This window comes from Platalea leucorodia (genome assembly GCF_965183815.1).
Source record: "Platalea leucorodia genome assembly, chromosome: 1".
NCBI lineage: Eukaryota > Metazoa > Chordata > Aves > Pelecaniformes > Threskiornithidae > Platalea > Platalea leucorodia.
In genome coordinates, this window is record NC_138823.1 from 168534493 (window position 1) to 168552996 (window position 18504).

The following is an 18504-nucleotide window of genomic DNA, read 5'->3' on the forward strand; positions in this document are numbered from 1 at the left end:
AAAAAACATCCGTACCCCCAGCTAGCAGGAGGAGAGGGAGATAAAGGCAATAACAAAATACAAAGAAAGTAAGTGTTAATGTCCAGGCAGTCAGCAGAAAGTCATCCCAACACTCACTTCAGCCTGGGAGTAGAGGCTTACAAGTGGTTTCCCCATTCAGTTCCACCGGGGGCCTCGCAGAGGTATGAGAAGGGGTCTGGGCGATGCCACCTCCTTCGGGTGTGCTCAGAGGTGACCGACAACGGAGCAAATTCCCCGCAGTTACTGCAGCGCAAACCGAGTCTCCGGCGGAGCACGTTCCAGCGCACATCAGAAGAACCCCAAGCAGAACGCGGCCCTGTCATCATCATTTACGGCAAACTGATTTCAAGCTCTAGAGAAGGAACTGAACCTATCTTTTCCAGCTAGCTTCCTAAGCAGAAGCGGCAGTGAAAACATCACTTGGCCTGTGCCGAGGCACGGAGAGAGCTGGGAACCGACTGCCGGCCCCTCCTTGCCAAGGGGGGCACCTGCGCGAGCCGTCAGCGAGGCCTCGCCCCGTGCGTGTGTTTAGTTGCCAGGAGTCTTTTGCGAATGCGCAACTCAAACTCGCCCGTGAAACTGAGGACAACGGAACTTTGTCAAGGGGAGCAGCCAGGGAAACTCCAGGCGAAGGAGAGCTTCAACAAACTCAGCCTCGCTGGAAGCAGTTCAAACAACTGACTCGAACTTGAAGAGCCCCAAAACACTTTTATTCTGGAGAGATTTTTGGGCAGACTATGAGGTACTGCGGCATACCATGAAGAAAGGGGTGCCAGGGTGGATCCTAATTCTACTTTCCTTGGATCTTTGGGATAAATTGTCAGAGAGCCTTTAACGCTGAGCAGCAGAGACTCTCCTCTCCTCCCTCCTCCGGGGGCTGTAGGCTGCGTGAGCCCGCACAGCCTAGCAGCTGTGTAGTGGTGCCTTCCTCGCGCTGTGCGTGACCACGCAGTTCCTCTCGCGCAGGTGGATCTTCTCGTGCTGGAGGAGGTGCTGCTTCTGGGTGAAGCGCTTCGGGCACTCGTTGCATTGGTAAGGCCTCTCCCCCGTGTGGATCCTCTGATGCCGGATCAGAGTGGAGGGGTGGCTGAAGGTCTTCCCACAGTAAGAGCACCAAAGGACCCCTCCGCTCCGGCCCGAGTGCATACGCCGGTGGATGATGAGTGTTTTCTTTTGGGAGAAGCACTCCTGACACTTGTCGCACCTGTAAGGCCTCCCCCGCGGGTGGCTCCTCTGGCTTGGCTTGCAGTTGCCATTAGTGTTGACGCTTTTCACGCACCTGGGATTGCCGTACACCTTGTCCGTGGCCGGGACGCTGGCGTGGGCTTTTGCATTCTGGTTCTGCTTGAACCTCTCCGTGGCCACGTGGGTCCTGTCTTCCCCGTGGGTCCTGTCTTCCACGTGGGTCCCGTCTTCCCCGTGGGTCTGCCAGTGCTGCTGACGGAGGAAGCCCTCCTCATCTTCAGCATGCTCACTGCTGCGCTGTGTGCCATGGCTCTCCTGGTGAGTCACCAGCATCTTCTTGAGACAGAAGCCCTTCCCACACGCAGTACACGAGTGAGGTTTCTTCTTGGGACAGTTTTGCACATAGAACACGACAGCGTTGCTTTCGCCGAGATCCTCTTCCCCCGGAGTGGATGGCACCAGCCTGCTCACGCTCTGGTTGCCCTGCTGCACGGGAGAGCTGTACTGACTATCAAAGGGCAGCGCCTCGCTGGGACCCTGGAAAACCAGCTCCTCCGACTCCCTGGTTAAAGTTGCGGGGGGCTCTGAGCTTTGGGGGCATTCCTCAGAGTCCAGCTGCTCTATTTTGAACGTGATCACCTCATCTGCTGGAACTGACAAGAACAACAAAGGGGACATTGACTGGCGTGAGATGCGAGAGCTTCGGGAATCCCCCCGCTCCTTCCCCCCGCCGCCCGTGAATCAAACAGGCCTGTCTTCCACAGCGAGCGTGAAAGGCAGCTGTGCTCACAGACCAACAGCGAGCCGAAAGACTAAAAGGCAGAATGCGAGTGCAAAGCAGAGGAAGGCTTCCCGTTCAGCTGGCTGAGCAGCCGTGAGGGAGGGGCAGAGGGAAGCGCTGCCTTCCAAGATAGCATAGTTCAGCAGCTTCCAAAATCATCTCCAGCCGTCTTCCTTCTAAGCGCTAAGATCTCGTGGACCTGGGGCAGCCCTTTGCTTCCCTCGTCAGCACGCCTGCCTCCGCCCCACACCAGTGACTCGGCGTTTCTCACTCTGCAGAGCGCACCAGCTCATCCGCGAGATCCACCCTCCCTCTGCTCCCAGGACGCGGTGACCCACACGTGTAGCCCCCTTCCTGAAAGGGGACCCGCAAACACTGGCTGGTTTGACTCGAGACGTGCCTGCTACTGCTCAGGATACGTGTGTAACGAGGAAGCCTCCTCTGTAGTCCTCACTGAGGCAGTCCAAGTACATTTTCTCTGAGGGTTCATTGCTTTTCATCTCCGAGCTAGGTTTGCTATTCACGCTTAACCTGTCTCAGACTTTCTCCTGACTCTCATTCCCACCTGAACACTGAATTTGAGTTGACCCGGATACGAATCTGACCCATCAGTGGAAAACCAGCCGAAGGTCAAGGATGGAAACTGCCAAGACACGACCATTTTGAAAGCTGTCGGCAGCGTGAGGGGGTTGGTCTCCTGTCTGGAGAGTGTCATTCCCAGTTCACTAGTGCTGTGCAGTGACAGCCAGCGGAGAGGTGACAACATGCGGAGGCTACAGGAGGGGCATGAGAAAAAGCATCTAAGATTTAGTCGCAGCAGGGCAAATACCATCAAAAACGGAGCAAGCCCCACTGACACCTCTGAGGTGGCACAAGGAGAATAAGCAGAGACCAGGACTCAGGGTGAGGAGGTGACTGGTGAGCTGGGGACGGTCTGCTAATCGGGCAAATATTACATTGGTACTGGGAATAACAGAGCCGTCCCAGCTCACCAGTGGCTTCCCTAACCTCCAGGCAGCCATCGAGGCACAGCTCCCTCTTCTGAGGATGCAGCCACCGAGCAGAAGCAGCTCCAGGAGAGGAGCAGCGGATGGGCTCTGGAGGACGCGAGACAGGACCCACAAGAGGGAGAAGAGCGTTCTGGGCCGGGTGCGGAGAAGCCCAGAGGCTGCAGGGAAGAGCCAAGCTCTTCATCAGCCACGGCCTTGCTGAACGCTGGGGACAGCCTCCCTGCAGCAGGATGGGAGCCGGAGGTGACATTCCACCCAGGAATTTGCCCAGCCCCCTTCGAAGCCCGCTTTGCTGTCAGCCTTTGCTGTGCCCTGTGGCAGTGGGTTCCACGGCTTGCACACGTACGATAACAGACGTTGCCCTGCTTGGCTTACAGCAAACACCTGCTCGTTTCACTGGGTGCTCCCTGGATCTCGGAGGGCGAGGAAGAGCGAAGGTTCATTCCCTCAGCTCCCGCTGCGCCCCCGGCACAGACCCGTGCTGCATCCCCCTCTCCGCCACACTTCCTCAGCCTGAGGAGTCCTGCTGCGTTCAGCCTCTCCCGATGCGGAAGCTCTGCACCTCGCTGCCCTGCTCTGGACCGCGTCCCTGCCTACTGCGTTTCTTTCAAGACTGAGTGAGCAAACCACTCAGTTCCCCAGATACTTTGGCGTAACATCGTCTTTGGAGAAGACCTTGAGAATTGTTCTTGACTTCATTCCTCATGATTCCTTGTATTCTGTTTGGTTTATTTCAGGGACGCCTGTCTCCTCACCTGCGGTGTCTTATCTACTCAGCACTTTAATCTTCCTCCTAGTAAAACGATCTGTACACTTTCTGCCCACTTTCCTAACCTCAGCGAGGCTCTCGCCCTTTCCCCGCTGCCCCGCCTGCCTCTCCTCAGTCCCCGCATCTCGGCATACGCTGTCGCACAGCAGGAACGTCGGGAATTCCCCTGCATCTTCAGCTGCACAGCACACTGTGGGATTGCTCGGAACTCACCCACGCTGAGCTCGGTAAACTCTGCATCCTCCGTGGCTCCCCGCTCCTCCGCACACAGCTCCTCCTCTTGCTTCACGACGCCCACAAAGCTCGGCTCTGGAATGCCGTAGTCTGTTGATGGAGAGAGGAAACTTCTTTACTGGTTAGCACAGCACCGCTCGGCTCTTCCTTCACCCAGGAGGTTTGCTGCCAGCTACCCTACAGCCTCTCTCCAGCATCTCCCGTTCCTGCTTCTGGGAACTTTACTCCGCCCTGTGGAGCAGCGGTTTCCCCTTCACCCGCCGTTTCAGGAGCGCGTCCTCCCTGCCCGTGTGTCCAAGCACGCCCTTCCAGAACAACGCTCACCGGCTCCGGCTTCAGCCAGCATTGTTCTTCCCTGCAGGCTTTCCTGTCCCGTCGGGCACTGCGCTCCTTCTCTGCTGTCCTGGCCGTTCGTGTCAAGTCTGAAGAGCAGAGACTCTGCTAGTGGGGAAGAGCAAACCCGTTAGGTTTTTTCCTAATGCTCTGTTGCTCCCTCTGAACCCGCTTCTCCTGAGATGGGAGGAGCTCCCTCCGCAGCAAGTCAGGACTATCGCCTCGTGACGTCCTCTGGTGACAACACCACGCAAACGTTACAGCCGAGAATAAAGTACTAATTCATCCCTTGCCTGTGCTTGGTTCTGCTGGAATCTCTCTGGAGGCCGCCTTATCCTCATGGCAGGGCGTTTCTCCTCTCTGAAGCCGGGACAGGAGCTCAGGTTTGGAGATTGCGTAATCTGTGGAGGAACAGAGATACGAAGGTTTCCGTGCCGCATCAAAATGCCCGCTGCGTCCGCGGGGAGGAACACACTCAGCCACGCTCCCCAAACTGGCTCCGTCGGCCACAACGCACCGCCGGGCAGCACGGAGAGCCCTCCGCACAGCGCGCCGGGAGACGGCGGCTCCTGCCTCTGCCGGCCAAAAAAAAAACCCCCCAAGCCGAGGGAAGGGGCCTGCAGGCTGCGCCGGCACCGGGCACCGCAGGGAGCGGGCTGCGACACCGAGTCAACTGCGGCCAGCGCCCGCACCCAGCGAGCGCTGGAGACGGCGGGACTGGACGTGACGCGTGCACAGCGACGGGCACCGACTTCTCCGCATTTCCGCAAATCTGCTTCCCAGGTGTGGGAAAACGTCCCCAAAACGGGGCCAGTCCGGGAGCGGCGATAACCGACTGAGATGGCGATGCTTACCCAGAGAGATCAGAGACTCGCTCTTCCCTCGCAGCACGTTTTTGTACAGCTCCCTCTGCCATTCCTCCAGATGCTCCCACTCTTGCGTGGAAAAGTAAGCGGTGGCGCTTTCGAAGGCTACTGGGGCCTGGAATTGTGAAAGTGAGACACTTGGCACCGGGGCTGGCACCTGGAGCCGAGGACACATCCCTAGGAAACACCCTCATCCCTGGGAACCATCCTCGTCCCCAGGAACCATCCTCATCCCCGGGAAACATTCTCGTTCCCCGGGAAACATCCTCGTCCCCAGGAACCATCCTCATCCCTGGGAAATGTCCTTGTTCCCTGGGAACCATCCTCGTCCCCGGGAACCATCCGCATCCCTGGGAACCATCCTCCTTCCCCGAGAAACATCCTCGTCCCCGGAAACCATCCTCATCCCTGGGAAATGTCCTCATCCCTGGGAAACATCCTCGTTCCCCGAGAAACATCCTCGTCCCTGGGAACCATCCTCGTCCCCGGGAACCATCCTCGTCCCTGGGAAACATCCTGATCCCCGGGAAACGTCCTCGTCCCCGGGAAACGTCCTCCTTTCTACTTCTTACTGCTGCTGTGTATCAAGTACTGAAAACAGAAAAAAAAAGTCCCGCCCTGGGGCATTCCTGCGGCACAGAGAGAGACACGGCTCAGCTCCTCTCGGCTCCTCGGTTTAACGCGCTAATTCCGGGAGAAGGAACTGTGAATTCCACAATGTTCACGCTTCCCCTGGGCAGAGCCCGGTCCCGTCCCGCGGGCAGTTTGTGGGCCCCTCTCTGGGGAAAGAACCCAGCATTTAGGGCAAAATGCCACGACCTGGCTCCTGCAGCAAGATACGGCTGGACCGAAACACCCACCTGAGCCACCTGACGCCTACGTGCGGCAGGCGACTCCAGCCGCGCCGTTCCCGCGGGATTCAGGCCTCGCGGGAGACGCCGCCGGGCGAAGGCGAGGTGCGTCGGAGCGCGGGCGAGCAACGCCGGCCCCGGCCACCCCCCGTGTCCCCCCACCAGAGCCATTTGTCACCTTGGGGAGCTCGCCCCCGGGGGGCAGCTGCAGGATCCAGAAGTTCCTGTTCTTCAGCAGGTTCTCCATGTTCTCCAGGCGCCGCTGGAGCTGCCCGTACTCCTGGATGAGGGTGCCCAGCACGGCCAGCTTGCTCTCCAGCTGGTTCCCGAAATCCACCACCGTTTTCTCGCAGTCAAAGTACTTCTTCTCGGTGGTCACCGTCCGGCGTTCCAGGTTGAGCAACCGCGAGGCGTGGGCGTCCACGCTCTGCTCCACCGCCTGCACGGCCGCCACCACCGTCCACAGCGAGATGCTGGTGCCGCTGGGGCTCGGGGCTTTCACCGGTGCCGGCGGGGGAGCGGCGGGGAAGCAGAAGCTCGTCGAGTGCGGGGACTCCATTCCCGCTCGCTGCGCGGCCTCCGGGGCCGCTCGCTGCTGCGGCGCGGGAGGCAACCGGCTCAGGACCGGACCGGGCCACGCCGCCGCGCCCGGGGCCACGCACACCGGGACCGGGCTCCCCTCCCGCCGGGGCCCCGCACACCGGGACCGGGCTCCCCTCCCGCCGGGGCCCCGCACACCGGGACCGGGCTCCCCTCCCGCCGGGGCCCCGCCGCACCGGGACCGGGCTCCCCTCCCGCCGGGGCCCGCACACCGGGACCGGGCTCCCCTCCCGCTGGGCCCCGCCGCACCGGGACCGGGCTCCCCTCCCGCCCGGGCCCCGCCGCACCGGGACCGGGCTCCCCTCCCGCCGGGCCCCGCCGCACCGGGACCGGGCTCCCCTCCCGCCGGGGCCCCGCACACCGGGACCGGGCTCCCCTCCCGCCGGGGCCCCGCCGCACCGGGACCGGGCTCCCCTCCCGCCCGGGCCCTGCTACACCGGGACCGGGCTCCCCTCCCGCCGGGGCCCCGCCGCACCGGGACCGGGCTCCCCTCCCGCCCGGGCCCTGCTACACCGGGACCGGCCCCGCTCACCGCCGCCGCTCCGGCCCCGCCGCGCCGTAACCGGCCCCGCCTCCTGAACCGCACCCCCTAGCCGCTAGGGGGCGCCCCGCTCGCCACCTCTCGCAACAGCGCCCCCTTACCGGCCGGCGGTCCGCAGCGCCGCGGGAGTGATTGACAGCTATCAATCACCGAGAAGCGGTCGGTTTGAAAAAGGAGCCAGCCGGCCGGGACGAAATCCTCCGGGCTCTCCCCGGGGCGGCGCGGCGGCCAGCGGGGAGAGCCCGCCCCGCCGCGACACCGGGGGAGGCGGTGGGCGGCACCGCCTGGCCGGCAGGGGGCGCTGTGCGGCGGGGCGGGCGCGGGGTGGCGCTCCTCCTGGCGGCGGGAGGGCGGGCCGGGCCCTGCCCAGGCCCAGGCCCAGGCCCTGCCCAGGCGCTGCCCGTTCCCGCGGCCGCGGCGGGGGCCATGGCGGAGCTCCGCGGCCGCCTCGAGGTCCTGGAGCGGCGGTTGGAGCGGGCGGAGGCGGCGCTGCGGGACGGGCCCCCCTGGGGGCTGCGGCTGCCCGCGGTACGGAGCGGGCCGGGGGGCGCGGGATCAGCCGGGGGGGTCGCTTGGGGCAGGGGTGAGCCCGGGGCCGGGGGGGGGGGGAGTCGCCTGTGGAGCCATTGTGGGGCTGGGAGCGAGCCATGGGGCCACGAAGGGGGCTGTTGGGGGGCGACGGGGGCTGGAAGTGGACTGGGGGGTCAGTCACGGGGCCGTCGTGGGGCTGAGGGGCGCTCGGGGGCTGGGGGGACGCCGAGGGGCTGCCGGGAGGCTGGGAGGGAGCCGGGGGCTCGCTTGTGGGGCCGTCGAGGGGCTGGGAGGGGTTTGGGGGGGCTGAGGGGGCTTTTAGGGGGCTGCGGGTGAATCCAGTGGGGTGCTGGTGGGGCTGGGAGCTCGGGGGAGCTGGGAGGGAACTGCTCGTGGGGGCTTTTGGGGAGCCGCTTTCTGGGCCCTGGGAGGGCTGGGGGGTGATGTCTGAGGGGCTGGGGGCTGTCCGGGGGGAGCCGCCCCCTCCCACAGCCCAGCCCCCGCGCTCCCAGGTGCTGGTGACTTTTGAGGACGTGGCGGTGCACTTCAGCAGGCAGGAGTGGGAGAGCCTGGACGACGGGCAGAAGGAGCTGTACAGGAGCGTGATGGAGGGCAACTACGAGATGCTGGTGTCCCTGTGTAGGCTCCGTTTGCGCTGGTTTGGCAGCCACCGTCGCTGCCCGGGGAGCTCTCTCGGGGTTACTTTTCTGCCTCTCCGCGTTTCACTGCGATCTCCAGCCCTCAAATGATCCTCTCAAATCCCTGTCCCCTCCGGCAGTGGTCGGAGGGCGCAGGTACACGCAGGAGCGGGTAGTAAGTGCTGGGTGTCTCCTCCTCGTAGAGAACAGGTACACTGAGCTCTCTGGGTTGTCTTCACAGAAATTCCCTCTTTTCATCACAGAAATTCCCTCTTTTCATCACAGAAATTCCCTCTTCCAAGTCTGTCTAGATCCTCGTGTGGTCTCCTGTCGGCGTGGCGGATGTGCCACCCGTTTGTCCTGGCGTGGGGACCGAGGCTGGTCGCGCTGCCTCGTCGCGGTGGGAGAGCTAGGCAGGGGAGAGGATCTCGCGGGGCAGCCTTTGGGGTGATTCTGGCTGGATTTTCGAACGTGTGGCCCTCGCAGCTGGAAACAAGCTTTCCAAAAACGTCTGCTTGGACTCGATGATCTTAAAGGTCTTTTCCATCCTAAGTGATTCTCTGGCACCCCGCTTAGCCCAGCCAGGGCCTCGTCCTCGTAATTAATGCTTTCCAGTGCTCAGACGATGGAGCGGGGGCCTGGGCTTCCCCGCCAGGGCTGCCCCCTCTTGCCCTGGGGCTCCCCTGCAAGCGCAGCCCGAGGAGCAGGGATTTCCCCCCCGCAGAGCCGGGTGCATTTTCTGGTGTCAGACGTGCCGGAGGGGGCTTTTCAGGTCCCCCCCTAGAAGCGCTGCCTGCGGCTCCCTGTCTGTGTCCGTAACTCCCCGTGTGCCGGCACTGACTGCCCCGGTTGGAGATGAAGTTTTTCTGGGCCGGGACTGGCTCTGTGTTGGGTGCCCCCGCAAAGACGCTGTCGCATCTCGCCTCTGATGCCTGTCTTGCTCTTGCACAGACTGTGCCCTATCCAAGCCCGAACTCTTATCTCGGATTGAAAGAGGAGAAGAGCTGTGCACGCCGGCGGAGTCGGACACGGCCCCGGAGCCAGCCGTAGGTGCGTGACACCGGGTTTCTTCTGTGCCAGGATCCTGGCTCCTGGCCGCTTACCGGGATGATTGCAGTCCCTGCCCTCAGCCGCAGGGATTGAGGTGTCTCCCGCGATGGCTGGGCACGGTCTGTGCTGGGAGAGGACACAGGGAACGTGCTGGGACGCGTCGATAGCCTGGAAGCCCTCCCCTGGCCCAGCAGCATGCTGCAGGGCTCCTGATGCCCCGGGGGCCGGGGAGCGGGGGACGCCCACCCCTGCGCTTGCTCCTCTGAGCTCCCAGCTGGCTGCCGGTAACGCCGAGCGCCCTTCTCCTCCCCAGAGCCGGACCGCCCGAGCTGCGTGAGCGATGATGGTCTGCTGGAGATGAAGACAAAGGAGTCTCGCGAGGGGAACTGCAGGGACCCGGAGGAAAGCAGGAGCCTGGCGGTCACAGCGACCTGCAGCGCACGTGAGTGGCTGGCAAACCCAGCTGCCGCGAGGGCTCCTGGGCCCCGCCTGGCTGCATCTCACCCAGGGTCGTCATCGCTCCTCTTGCCTTCGCAGCGCACGTCCCTCACGAAGCCCCCGCTGTCCCTGCGGATCTCAGCCAGCCAACCCCGTCCCCGTCCTGCCCTCTCTCCGTGTGTTGTGAAGCGGTGAATCTGAACCGGTCTCCATCGCCTTCCCCCGCAGCAGGTACTGGGACAGAGCCCTTCATCCCTCCGTGGTGGGGCCGGCGGCCTGGGGGCGCGCCGGCACGCTCAGAGAGCCACAGGAGGTTCATGCGAGGCTCTCTCTGAGCCTGGGGCTTTCAGGGCAGGGTTTTACACGCTTCAGACAGGCCAAGAAAGGGTTCTGGCAGTAAATCCTGTTGCCAGCCTTGAAACCGTAAAGGACGAGGCACGGCACGGTGCGAACCAGCCCACCCGGTCAGTTTGCTTGGAAGGACGAGCCCCCGTGTGTCTGTTAGGCTCCCCCCATCCCACCTAAGTGACGTTTGTCATCTCGAACCGCCCCCGGGGTGTCGTGGGGACGAGCTGTGGCAGTCCGGGTGTGCAGAGGCTGAGCGAGAAGGGGAGAACGGGGCTGGGGCTCGCGCTGGCTGCTGGCTGGGGAGGGCGCGGGAGGTGAGGCGGGAGGAAAGGCTCTTGCTGTTCATGCCTTGTCCTCAAAACCGCGTTGGAAGAGCGATGTTTGGGTTCTGAAAAATTTCCAGTAGATGCCGAGGTGGGGATCCCCACGGAGGTACCGCAAGAGGAGGTCGCTGTGGAGAAGCCGGCAGTGCCTGAAACGCCCTCGAAGGGTCCGGAAGAGGACGTGAAAGATTCAGGGAACAGTGGCCAGGGTCCGGGAGCGGAGGAGCCAGGGAAGGCGACGATACCAGACGTCTGCAGAGCAACGGCGCAGGCGGATCCCAGCTGCGCGGTCGCCTCCCCGGGAGAGCCGGTGGAGGGCTCCTGCGTGGGCCGGACGGCAGCCTGCCAGCGGAACTCCACCCGGGAGAAATTCTACTCCTGCCCCGTCTGCAGGAAAAACTTTCTGCTGAAGATCAACCTCGTCATCCACCAGTGGAGCCACAGCAACTGGGTGCCCTACGTCTGCGCGCACTGCGACCGGAGCTTCATGTCCAAGAAGAAAATGCGGCGTCACCTGCAGGCCCGGGCGGCCAAAGGGTTCTGCGAGCCCTCGGAGGCGGAGGAGTGCTCCAGCCGGGCGCCGTGCCCTGCCTCCCAGCCCCGAGCCCCGAGCCGGGACTGCGGCACCGTGTGGGGGAAGCCCGGCCCCAACAGATACCCGCTATCACCTGGGAAAATGATGTATACGTGCAACGAATGCATGGAGAACTTCTCCAGCCAGAGCTTTCTGATCCTGCACCAGCGCCGACACACTAACCACCACCTCATCCTCTGCCCCTGCTGCAACAGGAGCTTCACCTGGGTCTCTGACTTTGTCCGCCACCACCAGACCCACACGGGCGAGCGGCCCTACCAGTGCGGCGTGTGCCAGAAGACTTTCAAGCGCCACTACCACCTGAACGTGCACCAGAGGATCCACGTGCGGCAGGAGAGGCCGTACCCCTGCGGGGACCAGCTCCCCGTGCCACCGGCACCAGTTTAAAGCGCCGACGGGGATGCGGGGAGCGGGAAGTGTAGCAGGAGAGGGGGTGGGAAGCCGGGAGGTTTCCTCCCGGGGACAGGAGGACGCTGTCGGATCTTCTCTCGCCCTCCTTGACCGCCGGCGCCAGCGGGTAGGGTGAAAGCTGGAGCATGGGTGGTGGCGCCCAGCTCCTCCTGCCCCGCCGCGGGGATGGAGGGCGCCCAGCGCCGCCCGTGCCGACCCTCGGTGCGCCGGTCGCTCCTTCCCGAGCGCCGGTGGGGCGGGTGGGATGCTGGGAGCGGGCGCTGCTGCTGCTGTGGCGGAAGACTCTTCCCTTTTCTGGAGAGCGCCAATAGATGCTGTAGAAATCGGGATGCTTCCCGTGGCTGAACGTGGCTTCCTCCGGCTCCGGGGAGGGGGGCGGGCTGCATCCACCGGGAACGCTGGTGGGGTCCTCCTGGTGGGATGGAATGGGGGAGTGAGGCTGGAGGAGCACCAGGCATGGAGTAACGGGCAGGACCCGCGGTCCTGGTGTGGGGATGGGGATGGGGATGAGATGGGGATTGGGATGGGATGGGATGCGATGGGGATTGGGATGGAATGGGGACAGGATGGGATGGGATGGGGCTGGGATGAGATGGGGATGGGGATGGGAGGGGAGGGCATGGGGATGGGAACGGGATGGGGCTGAGATGGGATAGGATGGGGTTGGGATGGGATGGGATGAGATGGGGATGGGATGAGATGGGGATGGGATGAGATGGGGATTGGGATGGAATGAGGACTGGGATGGGATGGGGATTGGGAGGGGATGAGGACGGGATGGGAGGGGATGGGATGGGGAGGGCATGGGGATGAGATGGGGATTGGGATGGAATGGGGATGGGACGGGAGGGCATGGGGATGAGATGGGGATTGGGATGGAATGGGGATGGGATGGGACGGGAGGGCATGGGGATGAGATGGGGATTGGGAGGGGATGGGGATGGGAAGGGATGGGAATGGGAACGGGATGGGGATGGGACGGGGTTGGGATGGGATGGGAGGGCACGGGGATGGGATGAGATGGGGATTGGGATGGAATGGGGACTGGGATGGGATGGGGATTGGGAGGGGATGGGGGTGGGATGGGGATGGGATGGAATGAGGACTGGGATGGGGTGGGGATTGGGAGGGGATGGGGGTGGGATGGGAGGGGATGGGATGGGGAGGGCATGGGGATTGGGATGAGATGGGGATTGGGATGGAATGGGGATTGGAATGGAATGGGGACTGGAATGGGATGGGGATGGGATGGGACGAGATGGGGATGGGATGAGGATGGGATGGGACGGGATGGGAGGGCATGGGGATGGGATGGGATGGGATGAGATGGGGATTGGGATGGAATGGGATGGGGATGGGACGAGATGGGGATGGGGAGGTGATGGGGATGGGATGGGACGGGACGGGGTTGGGATGGGACGGGATGGGAGGGCAATGGGGATGAGATGGGATGGGGATTGGGGTGGAATGGGGACTGGGGTGGGGATGGGGATGGGATGGGAGGGGATGAGATGGGGATTGGGATGGAATGGGGACTGGGATGGGATGGGGATTGGGGTGGAATGGGGACTGGGGTGGGGATGGGGATGGGATGGGAGGGGATGAGAGGGGGATTGGGATGGGACGGGACGGGACGGGGCCGGGGGCTGCGGGGGCACCGGGGCGGGGCGCGGGGCGGTGCCGCGGGCGGGCCGCCAGGGGGCGCTGTGGCGGGGCGGCGGCGGCGGCGCGGGCGGCCATGGCCCGCTGGGGCCCCGCGCAGGTACCGGGGGCGGGCGGCGGCGGCGGCGGGGGCTCCCCGCGGCCCCCGGGGCTCCCCTCGGCTCCCCTCGGCCCCCGCCGCCCCGGGCACCGGCCGGCGGGCGGCCCCGGCCCCGCTGCCGCAGAGCCTCGGCCTCAGCCCGCGGCGCCGCGCTGGGAGCGGCGGGCCCGGCCCGGCCCCGCGCCGCTGTGAGGGGAGGGAGGGACCGGTACCGCGGCCCCGCCGGGCCCCGGCCCCGGGCGCCCCCTCAGCGCCCCTCTCCTCCCCGCAGCAGGAGCCCGAGTGGGGGCCCGAGGCCTGGCAGCCGCTCCCGCCGCAGCCCCACGGCCCCGAGGGGGAGAAGCCGCCGGCGGTGCCCGAGATCTCGCTGTGGACGGTGGTGGCGGCGGTGCAGGCGGTGGAGAGGAAGGTGGAGTCGCAGGCCCTGAGGCTGCTGAGCCTGGAGGGGAGAGCGGAGACGGCGGAGAAGAAGGTGACCGGGCTGGAGAAGGCGGTGCTGGACTTCGGCAGCCGGCTGGAGCGCAAGTGGGCCGCCCTGGCCGCCCTGCTGCGGGAGAACTCGCGGCGGCTGGAGCACGTCGAGCGGCAGCTCCAGCACCGCAGCCGCTGGGCACCCAGGCCCGGCCCGGGCACCGGCGGAGACGAGCCCAAGGTAACGGGGATGAGCCCCGGGTAACGGGGACGAGCCCCAGCTAACGGGGATGTGCCCATGGTGACAAACGGGAATAGCCCCTGCTAACGGGAGCGTGCCCAAGGTAACGGGGATGAGCCCCAGCTAACGGGGACGTGCCCACGGGGACGAGCCCCTGCTAATGGGATGTGCCCAAGGTAACGGGGATGTGCCCCAGGTAATGGGGATGTGCCCATGGTGACAGGGACAGCGCCAGGTAACGGGGATGTGCCCACGGTGACAAGCCCCAGCTAACAGAGATGTGCCCAAGGTAACGGGAAGGTGCCCAAGGTGATGGGGACGTGCCCAAGGTGATGAATGGAGACGAACCCCAGCCAGGAGGGATGTCCCCAGGGTAACAGGGATGTCCCCAAGGTAACAGGGATGTGCCCAGGGTAACGGGGACGAGCCTCAGCTAACGGGGACGTGCCCAAGGTAATGGAGATGTGCCCCAGGCCACCGTGCGGCTGGAGAGCTGCGGCATCGGCTCTCGGGAGCTGCGTGGAGCAGCACGGACGCGGCCCCTCAGGTGCTCCACTGCGAGAGCCGACACGCCAAGGCAGCAGTCAGAGACGTCCCGCTCCTCCCTGTCCCCAGTGAAGAGGAGGAGCAGAACAACCGCCCCCGAGCATTTCCAGCTTTGGTGGGGCCTGCTGGTCCCTCACTGGTGGGATGGTGAAGGGGGTTACTGCTCACCCGGCTGCTTCAGGCTGCCAGTGTGGATCAAGGGAATGAGAGGCGCTTGTGAACCGGTCCCGGTTGTGTGCGTGTGGGGAAACAAGTGAGCCTCGCTCTGCCATTTTGGAATGGTTCCCTGGGTTCAGGCCGTGACGCGGCTCCTTTCCATCGGAGCTGGGGACCCGCACTGCGTCGCACCGCAGTCTGCTTTCCTGGGGAAGCGGCGGGGCCTGGGGGAACGGACGAGGTGGGCAAGCGCCAAGGCGGTGCCTCCTGCGCTTTCAGGTGCCAGCGGCGTGCGAGGATGACGCGGCCAGTTTGCCGGAGCAGGAGTGGGGGAGCGCGGAGAGCCGGCAGAAGGAGCTCTACAGAATCGCGACGAAGGGGAATTATGAGGCTGTGGTCTCTCTTGGTGAGGATCGGTCTCTGCTCCCGCGTCAGACACGCTGTCATCCCCTGGGGTGAATCCAGCTTACGGCCGCTTGCGGGCTGCTGTGTTGTCTGGGCGTTCGGGGGAGAACAGGCAGTAAGAGGTGACGCCTTTACGCATTTAAGGTTTGGTGCCCCTTGGTTATGGGTGACAACTGTGCTTCCTGCTCACCCTGTGCATCCGAAGAACGCCTCGCCTTGCCAACACAGCAGTGGGGGCACTCAGACACTGCCAGGATTTGGCCCTCTGTCAGCCCTGACTTGCCCTGCGAGGCTTTGCCCCCGTGAGCAGGAGCACTGCGGGAAGAGCGGGCGTCCGCCGGAGTCCGGGGACTCGGCCCAGCGTCTGCGGGAGCAGAGGAGAGCCCTCCCCGCGCGCTCAGGACAGCACGTGGTGGGGATTTCAGGTGACGTGCCCATGCTGTGTCCTGCAACCCGTGTTCCTGCGCCATTTTTTTGCCAGGACGCAGGCTGTACATATCCCACCCTGTGGGGATTTGCTGCGGACAGTCCTAAATTTTAGCACTAATTATTTTGGGTTGAAATTTTAAAAGGCTGATGAGTGCCCGACAGTCGCTTCTTCCTGGGGTAACTGAAATCGTTTGCCTGGGCTGGCTGACACCAGCCTGCTTGCTCTGATGGTCCTGGGAAACCTGAGCCGCTGCTCTGGGAGCCCAGGCCCCTCCGGGCACCGCGCAGCTCGGGCCGTGCGAGAGCAGCCCTTTATCGAGGGGAACCGGTGCTGCTCCTCAGCGTCAGCGCTTCGTACTGCCGCTTCCTCCTTCCCAGGGCCCGGGGACGCCAGCTCCAAACCCGCTCTGCTGCCGCCGGCCGAGGACGGGGACGATTTGGGTACGAGGACCCACGGGCTGCCGGAGAAGGGAGCGGTGTTGGAGCACCTTGGCGGCGGTGAGTGACAGCGGCCGCTCGGCTCGGCAGCGAAGGCTGAGAACGAGCGCTAACGAGACGCCCGGGCTGGGCAGGGTCTGTGCCGGGCGCGCTGCTCTGCTGCTGCCCGCGCGCCGCTGCTGCCTGCCCACAAAGCGAGGGGCTTTGGAGCCTGCCCGCGGCAGTGCCCCTGCCGCTCCCGATGGGGACGGGGCCAGTGGAACCGATCACGTCCCTGCTGGGAGCGGTTCCAGTCTTGCGTGGGGGCAGAAGCTGTTGGGAATTTAAGCCACGTGATTGGGGCCTCCTTAAAACTTTTAAGACCAAATCTTTAAGCCCAGAAGAGCCCCCTTGCCAAAAAGAGTGGAAAACAGGGAGCCCTGGGGCAAGGCTTAGCGCGAGGGCGGCTCTGCGGCCGTACGCCTGCGGGCAGATTGTCCCTCCTGCTCCTGGAAGGTTTTGCGTTAGATCCTTTTCCCCAGATTCACCCACCTAAACTCTGCCATTCCTGACAAAGTCCCTTCCAGGACAGGGGACTCTGCAGCCTCCACAGTTCCTCTGTTTCGGTTTCTTTACGAGTATTGCATTGTCAGTCCGTCAAATGTCCCCGAGGTCCAACAGAATACCCAGAACCCCCCAGGAGGTGCCAACACGCCCTCCACCTCCTGTGTCCTTCTCCCGCTTTGCTCTCGGTAAAACCCCCCTGCTCCCTTCCTAACGACGCCATTTCTGGTTCGTCTCCCCGAGGTGCAGTAGGGGAAGCTCAGCTCCTGCTCCCACACCGGGGCCGCGGGCACGGGAGAGCTTTCCTTGCCGGGGATGAATTGCTGTCTCTCAGCAGGTGAGAAGATCGTGATCAAGACAGAAGAGCAGCAGCCCCAGGAGGAAGGCTCTGAAATCCTGGCTCTGCCGCAGGTACCCTCAGCGCGACTGGAAGAGGAGGCTCCCCTGGGCCGGGAGCAGCCGGCGCCCTGGGAGAGCCACGCTGGCGTGGACGAGAAGGCAGCAGGAGAGGGCTTAGGGGAGTTCTGCAAACACGGGATTGCCCAGCCCGAATTTAAGCCCGTGGTGGTGCCGGTGGAAGCTCACCCTGCCCCGGGCTTGCCCTTCCCAACAGAGCACGTGCTCGGCGTGGGGACTGACCAGCCGTTCGCCCTGCCCCAGGGAATGGCGCTGGGAGAAGACACCACCGCAGAGGCGGCCTCGTCGCAGCCCGGCTCGGAGGAGCTTCGTCCCTGCGCCGCGGGGGAAGAGCCCCTCGCGCTCCCGCCGGGCTGGAAGAGCGTCCGGCTGAAGCGCAACCTCCTGGCGCGGCAGCAGAGCCAGGTGAGGAAGAGCAATGGCTCCTTCATCTGCACGGCCTGCGGGAAGAGCCTGGCCCACCACGCCGCGCTGCTGCGGCACCAGCGCCTGCACACGGGCGAGCGTCCCTTCCAGTGCCCTGCCTGCGGGAAGAGCTTCAACGAGAAGTCCAACCTCAACAAGCACTACCGCATCCACACCGGGGAGCGTCCCTACCGCTGCCCCGCCTGCGGCAAGGGCTTCATCCAGAAGCACCACCTCCAGAAGCACCAGCGCATCCACGGGGTGCAGCTGCGGGGCGGGTGGGCGGGCCGGCCCGCGCGGGCCAGCGCCGCCGGGGAACGGCTCTACCGCTGCATCGAGTGCGCTGAGAGCTTCCCCCAGAAAGCGTCGCTGGAGGAGCACCAGCGCCGGCACACCCAGCAGCGGCCCTTCCAGTGCAACGGCTGCAGCAAGAGTTTCCGGCACCGGCAATCTCTGAACCACCACCAAAAGGTCCACGCCGTTGCCAGCTCTCCTGCAGTCAGCTTGCCGAACCACGACCGGGAGACCAGCCCCTGCAAAGCTTTGACCCAGGATAATCCCTAGCGCCAGGGCTGGAGAAGGGAAGGGGCAGCGTTTCTCCAGGCTGCTCCGCAGAGGTGCAGCAGCCTGCGACGACGGGACGCACCAGGCCGCTGGTGACGCACCGCCGCGGGGGCTCTCCGCAACGCCGCGGGGCTCTCTGCACCGCCGCGGGGCTCTGCGCCGCCGGGGTCTCCAGGAGGAGGAGGAGGATGGAAGCAGGCTGATGTGCTGCGCGGGCAGGGAGACGCACGGGGGGGGCGAAGAGACTGGCCCAAGCGGCGGCGGAGGAGGTTTGGCGGCCGGGCCCGAGCCGGGTTGTGCCTCTGCCCCGTGGAAGGGGGATCCGGCGGAGGAGCAGCTGTGAGGGGCCCGGCGGAGCGGGGAGCGGAGCGGTTGAACTCAGGGTTATTTAAACACTACCAGTGTGGAGGGGGCGTTGGGTGGCCCGAGGAGGGGCCGCTGTGGCTGGGCAGCAGGGACGAGACTTGGATAAAGGACTGGGCTTGACGTGGTCTCCTCTTGCGCTCTGGGGTGTCGGTGAGGGGCTGGCACCGCGCCGGCTCCACCCGGCAAAGGGAGCCGCGGGTGTGGGTGTTACAGCGTACGCCTCTCCCGTGGGCGCGGTCAGGCGCGCGGCTCCCGTTCAGCACGCCACGGGCGGCCGCCCCGCGTCCCTGCCGTCG

General features: G+C 64.7%; 2 protein-coding genes across 6 annotated transcripts; both read left to right on the forward strand.

The window, feature by feature from the left end:
• The first annotated feature begins 7602 nt into the window (after positions 1 to 7602).
• On the forward strand, positions 7603 to 11844 carry LOC309594907 (zinc finger protein 783-like). Of its 2 annotated transcripts, none has more exons than XM_082321307.1 (6): positions 7603 to 7719; positions 8235 to 8361; positions 9312 to 9410; positions 9724 to 9852; positions 9948 to 10079; positions 10600 to 11844. In XM_082321307.1, the coding sequence occupies exons 1-6, from the start codon at positions 7618 to 7620 to the stop codon at positions 11499 to 11501; spliced, it is 1491 nt and encodes a 496-aa protein (XP_082177433.1). In that variant the 5' UTR covers positions 7603 to 7617; the 3' UTR covers positions 11502 to 11844. The 2 variants fall into 2 exon arrangements, with proteins under 2 accessions (XP_082177433.1, XP_082177434.1); XM_082321308.1 differs by having other exon boundaries at positions 10603 to 11844.
• A 1396-nt stretch (positions 11845 to 13240) lies between these two features.
• Positions 13241 to 18339, forward strand: LOC309594876 (zinc finger protein 212-like). Of its 4 annotated transcripts, none has more exons than XM_082321278.1 (5): positions 13241 to 13287; positions 13559 to 13939; positions 14921 to 15047; positions 15854 to 15973; positions 16791 to 18339. In XM_082321278.1, the coding sequence occupies exons 1-5, from the start codon at positions 13264 to 13266 to the stop codon at positions 17840 to 17842; spliced, it is 1704 nt and encodes a 567-aa protein (XP_082177404.1). In that variant the 5' UTR covers positions 13241 to 13263; the 3' UTR covers positions 17843 to 18339. The 4 variants fall into 4 exon arrangements, with proteins under 4 accessions (XP_082177404.1, XP_082177405.1, XP_082177402.1 ...); XM_082321279.1 differs by having other exon boundaries at positions 16794 to 18338; XM_082321276.1 differs by lacking the exons at positions 13241 to 13287; positions 13559 to 13939 and adding exons at positions 13947 to 14146; positions 14240 to 14738 and having other exon boundaries at positions 14921 to 15471.
• The last annotated feature ends 165 nt before the right edge of the window (positions 18340 to 18504 follow it).